The sequence below is a fragment of the Mustela lutreola genome, chromosome 4, assembly GCF_030435805.1.
Source record: "Mustela lutreola isolate mMusLut2 chromosome 4, mMusLut2.pri, whole genome shotgun sequence".
NCBI lineage: Eukaryota > Metazoa > Chordata > Mammalia > Carnivora > Mustelidae > Mustela > Mustela lutreola.
The window spans coordinates 126,561,098-126,574,226 of record NC_081293.1 but is presented as its reverse complement, the minus strand read 5'-3'; the positions used below and the strand labels follow the sequence as shown (position 1 = coordinate 126,574,226).

The following is a 13,129-nucleotide window of genomic DNA, read 5'->3' as shown; positions in this document are numbered from 1 at the left end:
ATAAAACTAGTAGAAAAAGAGACTAGATTTGAGATTACCAAAGACAGAGAGGGCAGAGGGAAAGAGGAAATGGAGAAAGGGAAGGGGAACTGGAACAAGGTGGTCAGAAGGTCCAAACTTCCAGTTATAAGATAAATAAGTACTAAGGATGTAATATACAACATGATGACTAGAGCTAACAATGCTGTATGAATATAGAAAAGTTGTTAAGAGAAAAAAATCCCAGAGTTTTCATCATAAGGAGAGATTTTTTCCATTTTCTTTTATTTTTGTGTCTATAGGATAAGATGGATGTTACTTCTTCTTCTCCCTCTGCCCCTCTACCCTGCTCATGCTGTCTCTCTCGTTCACTCTTTATCTCTCAAATAAATAAATTCTTTTTTAAAAAACTGGAAAAAACTATAATATTGACAAATCTTTGGCAAAAATAATTTTAAAAATCAAGGAAAAAAAGATCTAGGAGCACAAAAAGCAAAAGGTAACATACCTAGAAATGAAAAAATATTTAAAGAACTCACTGAATATCATGATATATATATTTTTAAACTTTAATAAAACATAATTTACCAAAATTAAATCAATAGTAGAAAATCAGAATGAGTATATGAGTACCAATGACATTAAATTAGTAATTTTTTAAAAACTTCTAAGAGTAGAAAGGGAAGACTGATAATGAGTTCCTTGTAAGGACAAGAAAGAAAATGAAAAGTTCTCTACAATGACTCCAAGGAACTATATAGACACTTCATAAACATTATCTCATTAATCCTGATGATATCCCCATTAATTATTGCTCTACTATTTAACAGATTCATCCAACAAGGGAAGATAATAAAAATAAGAGATTAGTGGTTTGTTCAAGGTCACTTTAGTAAGAGAAACTGAGAAAAACTTTCTTTTTTACATTATAAAGTTTAAAAACAATATTACATTGTCTCTTAAGATTTCAATGACCAATAATCCTATAGCTGTCTTAAAAAGCTAACTGGATGGTAGACAAATAATATAGCTAAGAAGGTGTACTGATGCCAGATCACAAATGGTCTATATGTTATGTTAAGTCTTTTATTCTGTGCACAATGAAAAGTTGATACTCATGAAAGTATCTCTTATTCTAAAAGACAAAGAAATTATGCACATTTTGGTGGAAAAATCATAGTTAATAATTGCATGGAGTACCAGGTGTGGTGCATAAACAATGAATCTTGGAACACGGAAAAAATAAAATAAAATGTTTTTTTAAAAAAGCTTAATATCAGAAAAAAAAAGAATTTCAGAAACATTCCTATATTTTAAAGAACAAAATCTTTTAAAAATTTTTATGGAGGCAATGAAAGAAATATCAGTAATATAAAAAGAAAAATAGTTTTCTTTATCAAAAATCTAATGCTTTATTATCTATAATTGTTGAAAAGAGAGTAAGAACTATAATCACCTTCTTTATTCTTTTACTTCTAGCAATTAAGCATTTATTTTTAACAAAGATAAACAAAGAAGAAATAATGGGTCCTAATAGAATTTAAGGAGGTAGTAGTGATGGTGCCAAAGGGTTTGCTGATGGATCCTCTGTGGATTATGGCAGGGAAAATTCAATGATGATACCAAAGTTTTGAGCACAAGCTGCCAGAATGACAGAACAACTATTCTTGGAATGGAAAAGGCTAAAGGAAGAACACTTGGGAGGAAAGAAATTAGGAGTTCAATTTTGTACATGTTCATTCGAGGCGCTTATCACACATCCAAGTGAAGATGGTGAGTTGGCAGCTAGATGTAGGAGTCTAGACTTTAGGGCAGTGTTCCAGGTAGAAGTATAAATTTGGGAAAGAGTAGCATAAAGATAATATTTAGAGCCATGAAACTAGATACTACTTAACAGAGTGACTACACATAGAAAAGATGATCTGGGAATGATCTCTGAAATAGTCTGACATTTAGAGGTTGGGGAGATGAGGAGGAATGGGGACTGGGAGTAAGGAGGAGCCCACAGGAGGGAAACCAGAGAAGTGCTGAAGAGAGCAATCCTGTTTATCAAACTGCTAGGAGGTCAAGACAGAAGAGGAAATGATTAACCACTGGATTTAGCAATGAAACATCACTGCTGACTTCAACGAGAGCACTTTCACGGGTAAGTATTAAAGCTCAGTTTGAACAGTGCAAGGGATATTGGAGGCAAAAAATTAAAAAAAAGAAAGCTGGGGACAATTTTATAATAAAGGAGAGGTGACTGAAAAGTAGCTTGAAGTGACTATGGGGAAAGTTTCTCTGTTTGTTTTTAACACAGGGAAAATAACAACATGACTGTATGCGGCGATCTGTGGGAAGATCTACAAAAGAGGGAAAATTAATGGAAGAGGACAACTGTTGGGAGGATGGGATGTCATGCACAGGCCAAAGGGCTGGTCTTTCATTGCAAAATGATTTTATCCCTAAAAGGAGTGGGGGAAAGGCAGAATGTATGGGACAGAATGTCTAAGGGCAATTTGACAACATATGGAACTTTACAGTCTCTTTAAATCAGCAGTTTTGTTTGTAGACATTTGCTTCATTAAGGACACAATCATGTTTAAGTACAAAGAAAAGACTTAGCTATAGGAATGCGTATGACATTATATTTAAAAGCCAAAAAATGAAGGTGTCATAAGAGACCAATAATAATTAGCTACTGGACTTTTTAGACCTAAAATCCATTCAAGGAAAAAATGTTTAAAGATGTTTAAAATTATATCACGATGTAACTCAGAAAAATTGAGTTTTCTCACTGGTACACAACCTAAAACTAAAAATCAGTTTTAAATATGAGATATATTTTAATATGTTTCTATTAACATATTTCATATATTTAACTTCAAAATATAACATTCCATTTAAAAAGACTAATGGCTAATAAACATTTTTAAAAGCTCAGTGGCACCAGTAATCAGATACATGCAAATTAAAACAACAAAAGAAAAAAAAATAGGATATAATTTTTTACTTACAGAACTGGCCACACTTTTAATACTTAATTTTTTTAAAGATTTCATTTATTTATTTGAGAGAGAGAGAGAGAACATGAAAGAGAGGAGGGGGTAGGGAGAAGCAGAGTCCCTGCTGAGCAGGGAGCCTGATGTGGAACTCGATTCTGGGACTCCAAGATCATGACCTGGGCCAAAGGCAGTCGCTTAACCAACTGAGCCACCCAGGTGCCCTTCACACTTTTAATACTTAGTTGGCAAGAGGGGAAGCAGGCAATTTCACTTATTGTCTATAGAAACTAAATTGGTATGGCCTCTCTGTAGGGCAATTTGACAGCGTATCTCAAAAGCTTTAATAATATATATGCTTTATCCAAGAAATTTTACTTCCAGGAGTTTAAGCAATCATGGTGTGTTTGAAAAGATGTAGTTACAAGGTTATTAACTGCAATAGCGTATGTGACAGTGAACAACCAAGTGCATCCTAAAGGTCCAACAATAATTGGGTAAACACATTATAGAGATAATTAAATTATATTCATTCAGGGAAATGAGACTGTGAAAGGATAGTTAATTACATACAAAAATGTTCATTATGGAGTATTACATGTACATTATAATTCCATTTTAAAGAAAAAATATATCTATGCATAGAAAAAGCTGGAAAGCTATCCATCAAAATGTTAATGCTTCTAAAAGCTGTTTCTTTTTTTTTTTTAATTTTTTATTTTTTTATTAACATATACTGTATTATTAGCCCCAAGCGTACAGGTCTGTGAATCATCAGGTTTACACACTTCACAGCACTCACCATAGCACATTCCTTCCCCAATGTCCATAACCCCACCACCCTCTCCCTACCCCCCCCCCCCCCCGCCACCCTCAGTTTGTTTTGTGAGATTAAGAGTCTCTTTTGTCTCCCTCCCGATTCCATCTTGTTTTATTTATTCTTTTCTTACCTGCCCCAGCCCCCCACGTTGCTTCTCAACTTCCTAAGAGGTGTTTCTTAAAGGCAAGATTATGAGTGACTTAACCTTTCTTCTATCCACCTGTCTTTATTTTCTAATTTTTCTATAATTAATATGTATTACTTTCCAAATGAATTAAAAGCAGTAATTTTGTTAAGGACAGACTTCTACAGTTTCTTAAAATTAGAAACCCAATAAAGCTTTTTAAAATATGTTTAATACAGGTATATTTCATGGAAGAAAACGAATGTTGAAAATACTGGTTCTTGGGGCACCTGGATGGCTCAGTCGGTTAAACATCTGTCTTCAGCTCAAGTCATGTTCCCAGAGTCCTGGGATTGAGCCCCACATCTGGCACTCTGCTCATCAGGGGGCCTGCTTCTCCCTCTCCCTCTGCCTGCCACTCCCCCTGCTTGTGCTTGTGCTCTCTCTCTGTCAAATAAATAAACAAAATCTAAAAAAAAAATAATAAAGTAAAATATTTTTTCTTTATTACAATCAGAATAGTTTAAATCTTTCAGAAAAGATCTCACATGGTCAGTAATGCAAACATGCTTATGACTAGGTTAAACTGGTATTTGCCTTCTCATTTTATTGTTCTTTTTTAAGGTAGTAGAAACCCGTCAGTATATAAAGGAGAGAAAGTGATACATACATGTTAGGATTAGTGCATCAGAGAAAGAGGAAGTTGCATACAAATTCACACAAAAAGTGGTTAAGCAAGTTGGAGACATAGAGCATATATCATCAAATTCATATATATTCATATATCATCAAATTCTGAGGGGACCAGTTGAGAAGATTTCATTATTGTAAAGTAATGTAATAATTACTATAGTCTCTTATGTGAGTAGGAGAGAAAAATTAGTATTTGCATTTATCTTTATATTTTCAAGTCACTTCCTAAATCATTAAAAATAGCCTTTCTACCTACATGTTAATGGCCAAACCCCTAATGTCCAGCTGCCATCTTGTTCTTTAATTTGAGACCTGTGTATATGACTATGGACAAGTTATTTAACCTCCCTGCATTTCAGTTTGTTCATTTATAAGATTTAGTAGTCCTATGTCACTGTCTTTTGAGGATTAAATAAGTTAACAAAAGGAAAGCACTTTGAACAATGCCCGATATACAGAAAACATTCAATAAGTATTATCACTATTCTTTTTACAAGTATTATTTTTGAACTATTTGTTATCCTCATAGAATGTTCTATAATCTATTACGTCCCCAAAAGTGTAATTTTATGCCTGTTAAAAATTCTTGCTATAACTTTTTTTTAGATTGAATGTACTAGAATTATTCCTTTTCCCAAGTGATTCATTTATCTAAGTTAGAAATCTTGGTACCATAGTACTGTGTTACTTCTCCCTCACTACCTGAGTATCTTCACAGTCCTATCTCTCCAATAGTGACTTCTCTCACTAGATGATTATCCTGGGGACAAGGACTATACTCTTTTTCAGAATTTCATGAAGCATCTACATTCTTGAAACCTATGTATCTCTGGTAGTTAGGGAAGTTTCTTTCCTACATTAGGTCCTTAATAAATGCATCTTCAATGTGTGTGTGTGTGTGTGTGTGTGTGTACATAAATTACACATATACGTTATTATTCTTTCTTTCTCTTTCCCTTACAGCTCTGACCTTACCATAACATTTTTAAAGTATATAAAGATGATCATTCTATTTAGGAAGCCAATTCTACAAGTGGACTTACAAAAAAATCTATAGATTTCATTTGATTAATTTTCGATGCTGATGAGATTGTAGGAAATTCTTAATTCTCATAAAATCCTGATAGTAGGATTAATTGGTACAACTCTTTTATATAGACACACTTCAAGGGCCATAAAAAATTTCATTGTCTTTTCCTGAGTAACTGTAAATTCACAGCGGAAAGAAAATTGATTTGCACAAAATGTTCATTATTCTTTCCTTTATAGTGGAGAGACAATGGAGAACAATCTGAATGATGGAATTCAGTTTTGAACTCTCAATGGACTATAAAAGAGCTATTAAAGTTATCATTATAATGACTATAGCAACAGAATTACAAGCTGTTTTCTAAGAACTATACTTAATGCTGCAATTACAATTATGTAAAAAGTGTATTTACATTAAACACTAAAGATGTAAATGAAGTTTTTATTTTTCAATGATTACTGATACTGAAATAAAAGCAGTTTTACACAGAAATCAGTTGCTTTTTAGTTACACTAACAATGAAACTGCAGAAAAGGAAATTAGAGAATTGATTCTATATACAATAGCACTAAAAACCATAAGATACCTTGGAATAAACCTAACCAAAGAGGTAGAGGATCTACACTCGAGTCATTCGACTCGACTATACCGGTCATTCATGAATGAAACTGAGGAAGACACAAAAAGATAAAAAAGCATTCCATGCTCCTGGATTGCAAGAATAAACATTGTTAAAATGTGTATGCTGTCCAGAACAATCTATACTTTAACACCATCCCAATCAAAATACCATTGGCATTTTTTAGAGTGCTAGAACAAACAATCCTAAAATTTGTATGGAACCAGAAAAGACCCTGAATCACCAAGGAAATGCTGAAAAAGGAAAACAAAGCTGGGGGTTTCACATTGCCTCATTTCAAGCTTTATTACAAAGCTGTGATCACCAAGACAGCATGGTACTGGCACAAAAACAGATATGTAGACCAATGGAACAGAATAAAGAGAGCAGATATGGACCCTCAACTCTATGGTTAAACAGTCTTTGGCAAAGCAGGAAAAAACATCCAGTGGAAAAAAGATAGTCTCTTCAATAAATGGTGCTGGGAAAATTGGACAGCTACGTACAGAAGAATGAAACTGGACCATTCTCTTACACCATCCACAAAAATAAACTCAGCATGGATGAAAGACCTCAATGTGAGACAGGAATCCATCAAAATCCTATAGGAGAGCATAGGCAGTAACCTCTTTGACATCGGCCACAGCAACTTCTTTCAAGACATGTCTCAAAAGGCAAAGGAAACAGAAGCAAAAATGAACTTTTGGGACTTCATCAAGATCAAAAACTTCTGCACAGCAAAGGAAAACAGTCAACAAACCAAAGAGGCAACCTACAGAATGGGAAAAGATATTTGCAAATGACACTACAGACAAAGGGCTGATATCCAAGATCTATAAAGAAATTCTCAAACTCAACACCCCAAAAACCAGATAATCAAGTAAAAAATGGACAGAAGACATGAACAGACACTTCTCCAATGAAGATATACATATGGCTATCAGACACATGAAAAAAATGTTCATTATCATCAGGGAAATTAAAATCAAAACCACATTGAGATACCACCTTACACCAGTTAGAATGGAAAAAATTAATAAGGCAAGAAACAATAAATGTTGGAGAGGATATGGAGAAAGGGGAATGCTCTTATACTGTTGGTGGGAATGCAAGCGGATGCAGTCACTTTGGAGAACAGTTGTGGTGATTCCTCATAAGTTTAAAAATAGAACTACCCTATGACCTGACAATTGCACTACTGAGTATTTACCCTGAAGATACAGATGTAGTGAAAAGAAAGACCATATGTACCCCAATGTTCATAGCAGCAATGTCCACAATAGCCAAACTGTGGAAAAAGTCAAGATGTCCTTCAACAGGTGAATGGGTAAAGAAGATGTGGTCCATATATACACTGGAATATTACTCAGCCATCATAAATGATGAATACCCAATTTTGCATCAGCATGGATGGGACTGGAAAAGGTTATGCTGAGTGAAATAAGTCAAGCAGGGAAAGTCAATTATCATATTGTTTTACTTACTTGAGGAACATCAGGAATAACATGGACATTAGAAGAAGGAAAGAAAAAGTGAAGGGGGAGGGAATTGGAGGGAGAAGATGAACCACAAGGGACTGTGGACTCGGAGAAATAAACTGAAGGTTTTAGAGGGGAGAGCGGTGAGAGGATGGGTGAGCCTGGTGGTGGGTATTAAGGAGGGCACACATTGCATGGAGAACTGGGTGTTATATGTAAACAATGAATCTTGGAACACAACATCAAAAACTAATGATGTATATTGTATGGTGACTAACATAACACAATTTTAAAAAATTAAAAACAAATAAAAAAGAAAAAGAAAAAAATAAATAAAATCAATGCTAAAATAAAAAAGCCTATGCCTTATCAATGTTTTAAACTCCAACAATCATCTTGAAGCACTGAGCTAGCATCACTTCACTGATATAGCACATCTACAAAGTTTGGACATGTGGCAGATCCAACACTTAAAATAATTATGCAAAGCAGAATCAAAAGTAGTATTACTTGCATATAACACCCAGTTCTCATCATACCGTGTGCCCTACAACTAATGAATCATTGAACACTACACCAAAAACTAATGATGTACTATATCTTGGCTAATCGAATTTAAATTTAAAAAAACGTTGGGGGGCTTGGGTGGCTCAGTCATTAAGTGTCTGCCTTTGGCTCAGGTCATGATCCCAGGGTCCTGGGATCCCACATTGGGCTCCCTGCTTAGCAGGAAGCCTGCTTCTCCCTCTCCCACTCCCCCTGCTTGTGTTCCCTCTCTCACTGTGTCTGTCAAATAATAAATAAAATCCTAAAAAAATAATAAATTTAAAGAAAGTAATATTACAAAAAAATTATATTTATTTTTTTAAAGACTTTATTTATTTATTTATTTATTTATCACAGAGAGAGAGAGAGAAAGAGAGACAGACAGAGAGATCACAAGTAGGCAGAGAGGCAGGCGGGGTGGGGGGAAGCAGGCTCCCTACTGAGCAGAGAGCCTTATATGGGGCTTGATCCCAGGACCCAGAGATCATGACCTGAGCCAAAGGCAGAGGCTTAACCCTCTGAGCAACCCAAGTACCCCCCTCAAATAGCAATTTTAATCAATATATTATATAAGATATTCAACTGTAAATTAAGATTTCAATAACATATTTCAAAGTATCAAATACCTTTGGGTAAATTTCAAATATGGTGTGTAATCTATTACAGCAGGAAAGTTTCCATCCAATCCTTCTCCCTTGAGGCAGAAGCTAAGACAAGAGACAATAAATATGTCATAATACATTAACTTTTAAATCAATGTTAAGTATTATAAACAATCTCTTGTTAAAGACATGTGTTTCATCAAATTGCAGGTAAATTTTTAAAATTTATATTTAATTCATATGTTACCTGCTGTAAATAAACATCTTAAAAAAGATACTCTATGTTCACTACCAATGACAAAGGATTGCACAAGTTAATATACTTTAATATGAATATATCATGCCAAAGAAAAACTTTCTGAGAAATTTGTTCAAACATTATTTATCGGACACTACCTTGGTCTTCGCTGGATTTTAAGACATCATTAGAGGATTTTCAAATGAAGACTTGTTCACATTTTATACAAACTCTAATGTGACACCGACTAACTCTCCAAAAGGTTTAATTAGAAAAATAAAAGTTTTCTAAACTGTCTGAATAGGTGAAAGGGCTTGGATGTTAGATCTAAAAAGAATGCTAAAAAAAAATCCTTTAATCTTTTTTAAATTATTCTTTATTTTCCTGTATTTTTATTTTTTTCCCTTTAAAAAAATTAACATAATGTATTGTTTGTTTCAGGGTTACAGGTGTGTGATTCATCAGTCTTACACAATTCACATACCCCCAATCCCTGTAATACTGATCACCAAACTACCCATCCCTTCAACCCCCTTGAGAGCTCCAGTAACCCTGTTTGTTTCCTGAGATTAAGAGGTGCTTATGGTTTGTCTCCCCTTTGGTTTCATATTGCTTCATTTTTCCCTCCCTTTCCCTATGATACTCTGTCTTGTTTCTCAAATTCCTCAAATAAGTGAGATATGATAATTGTTTTTCTCTGACTTATCTCGCTTAGCATAATACCCTCTAGTTCTATCTACACTGTAGCAAATGGCAAGATTCTGGGTATTTATGATAGCTGCATAGTATTCCATTGTGTGTGTGTGTGTGCATGTGTGTGTGTGTACCACTTCTTCTTTATCCATTCATCTGTTGATGGACATCTGGGCTCTTTCCATAGTTTGGCTATTATGGACATTGCTGCTATAAACATTCAGGTGCACGTGTCCCTTTGGATCACTGCCTTTGTATCTTTAGGGTAAATACCTAGTAGTGCAATTGCTGGGTCATAGGGTAGCTCTATTTTCAACTTTTTGAGGAACCTCCATGTTGTTTTCCCAAGTGGCTGCACCAGCTTGCATTCCCACCAACAGTGTAGGAGGATTCCCCTTTCTCTACCTCCTCGCCAACATCTGTCAGTTTCCTGACTTGTTAATTTCAGCCACTCTGACTGGTGTGAGGTGGTATCTCACTGTAAAACCCCTTTAATCTTTAGTCAATCCTTTTTGAGGACATGGCAACAGGAAAGGTTGAGATTTGCCCAAAGTCATACTGGAAGTCTCAAAGCCAGTAAAGAAACTCTAGATCTCTTGGTCTCCCAATCTAGTCATCTTTGTTTTGTATGATGATATATCCAATTGGATAATAATAATTTTTTAAAAAGGCATTTAGTTTTATTACTATTATGGGAAGAAAAAAGTACATCTTCTTGGAACATTAATGAGAACAATTACAAGATGTAGATCGATCTTTTAAAAAAAACAAATTCATCTATGAATTCCCACCTTCTGGTTTCTTTGGTAAGTTTGCTTGTTGAAATACCATTCTAATATGTTAATATCAAGGGCATGGATATACTTTTTCATACTTGAATGAGGAGTAAACAGAAGTGGCCCCACTTTATAAGAGCTTTCCTTCATTTACAATACTAATACTAATGTATCTTTAAGAGATTTGCTTTCAGCACCATGACAGGTGAAAAAGTAACATTTAGGATAAAAAAAAAAAACAAGCTCTATATCGCATCTATCATGCTCATATTCTGAACAATTAAGCTAATAACTGAATATGACTTTATTAAATCTTAAATAGAGGAAAATTACACTGACAAAATGAAAGTATTTTGAAAAGGAAGTGATTTACTAAAAAACAGTAATGTCAGTGGAAATGAACAGCATTATTTTCTGATTCAAGACTAAGAGTAGATTTTCAGTTAAGTTTTATACTTATTTTGTTGATATTCTTGAATTTTTAAGTGATATTTTTCAAAAGAATTATAATATTTCCATCATTCTTAAGTTTGAGTTCTTGTTATAAACAAACCTTTTACTTTTAGCATAATGTAAACTCTTAGATGCTAAAGAAATGCAAAAAGATACTCCCATAAATCTATGAAAAACTTACATTTACATTTTTAGTTATTACAATCTTAGTCTGAAATCAATTCATCATATTGATAATAACAAAAGCAAATATGAACAATATTTTTGATGGTCTAGATTCAGTGTACAAACATAAGACACCCAAGATATGCCAGGATCTTTTTTATTTCGATACATGAGGTAATGAAAATCTTTCATGCTTTGAATCTACTTTTAGTTCATCCTTTTTTATTTTAAAGCAGTAGCTAAAAAAATACTAAGAGATAAGATCCAAAAATTTCCTCCAGTGCTACCAGGGTATATAATTTTTCTGCTGGGGAAATGCAGTCTAGGATTATTTTGCCCAAGCTAGTAAACAAACATGTCAGTTAATTCCTTAACCTGAGAGTCTTAGAGCAAACCCAGTCAGAAAGCTGATGTAGCTGGATAAGGAACATGAACACGAGTTAAATATCAATATCCAGCTGTGTGCTCTACTTAAGTAGCAAACCAAGAAAAAAAACCTAAGTAGAAACTATTATGACATCCAATAACTTAAAAACTGAATACATTTAGATTAAGTACCTGAAATCAATAGCATTTAGTCCAAGCAGCATGCCAGCAAGCATATTTGCTTCCTCACCTAAGACAATTGCTCCATCTTCATAAAATCGCCTAAAAATGAAATGGGTAAATACATAAATATTAAAAGCACACTGAAGTTTTGTCTATAGAAATTAGAGACTAAAGTACAAAGAACTAAATTTTATTTATCAAAATAAAAATTATCTGGATCACCCAATTCTTGTAGATACTTAGGAGGAAAAAATGCCAGCATAACAACAAAAAAAAATCATTCTAAGCGTTTCCACTTCTCTCAAAATCCCTAAAGCGACCTTCAATGGGCCAAGATTGTCTACTACTTTTCCCTAATAGGGAAGCAATATGAATGTAATTTGAAAGATGGAAAATTCAGTCATTTATACTGCTCTCTTTTTGAAACTATGTAGACTATTGTGGTATACACTGAACAAACACAAACACACATTATTTTTTATGTAATTCCAAACACACATTATTTTTTATGTAATTCCACTGAACAAATACAAACACACATTATTTTTTATGTAATTTTTATGTAATTCCAAGTTCATATTTGCTTTTTATGTAATTCCATAAAATTTTTTATGTAATTTAATGTAATTTATTAATTAAATGAAAGATGTGATCATTTGTAATTCATGCTAACCTTTAGCACTACAATACTAATGGGCTAGCAGGGTGACTGAATGAAAAGGAAGTGTTCATTATCTCTTAAAAATATGAATATGAATCTATCAGTGTTACTTCCTATAAAGCTTTCTGTTTCAGCTAATGTTAGTTGTTAAAATACTAAAATTTTTACATTAATATCTTAAAATAAATATTTTGAGAAAATATCATGATATGAGCCAAAAGGTATTTTTCCACAAAAGAATGTAAGATCACTGTATTTACTTTCCTTAATACTGCACAAAAGCTAGTTTATGTTCAGTAAGCAGGGATCATTTAATTGTTATATCTATTTATATTAGATGCCACTGTGTAAGACCTCACTAACTAAAGGAAAACATTTTAGTAAATGAAATTTGTCTTACTCTTTATGGTAAAAAAGATTTTAATATGCTCATAATCCCACTGCCAATTTTATATAACTCACAGTTTAAAAATACTTTTATAAACATTATCATCATTTGGTACTTGCTCAAAAACCCCATGAAGCAAAGGTGGAAACAGCTATCTTTAGTTTCAAATTTACCACCAAGAAAAGTTAAGAATTAGGTTAAAACAATTTGCCCAAGCACATGCAGATAAATTACTTATGGAAGAAACCTTATTCTTCTAACTTTAAGTTCTATATATTTCCATTAAACAATACCATAACACAATAAAAACAATTCAAAGCAAAAAAAAAAA

The 13,129-nt window shown here is 33.4% G+C and overlaps 1 protein-coding gene across 7 annotated transcripts in view; it reads right to left on the bottom strand.

Annotated features, from left to right (window-relative positions):
- Positions 1 to 13,129, bottom strand: part of RUNDC3B (RUN domain containing 3B) — a 140,181-nt gene that overhangs the window by 44,337 nt on the left and 82,715 nt on the right. For all 7 annotated transcript variants that reach the window (XM_059171016.1, XM_059171020.1, XM_059171018.1 and 4 more), the window contains 2 exons: positions 11,759 to 11,848; positions 8,900 to 8,980 (listed from right to left, as the gene is read on the bottom strand). In XM_059171016.1, the coding sequence (XP_059026999.1) occupies positions 8,900 to 8,980; positions 11,759 to 11,848 (171 nt within the window). The remainder of the gene's footprint in view (positions 1 to 8,899; positions 8,981 to 11,758; positions 11,849 to 13,129) is intronic.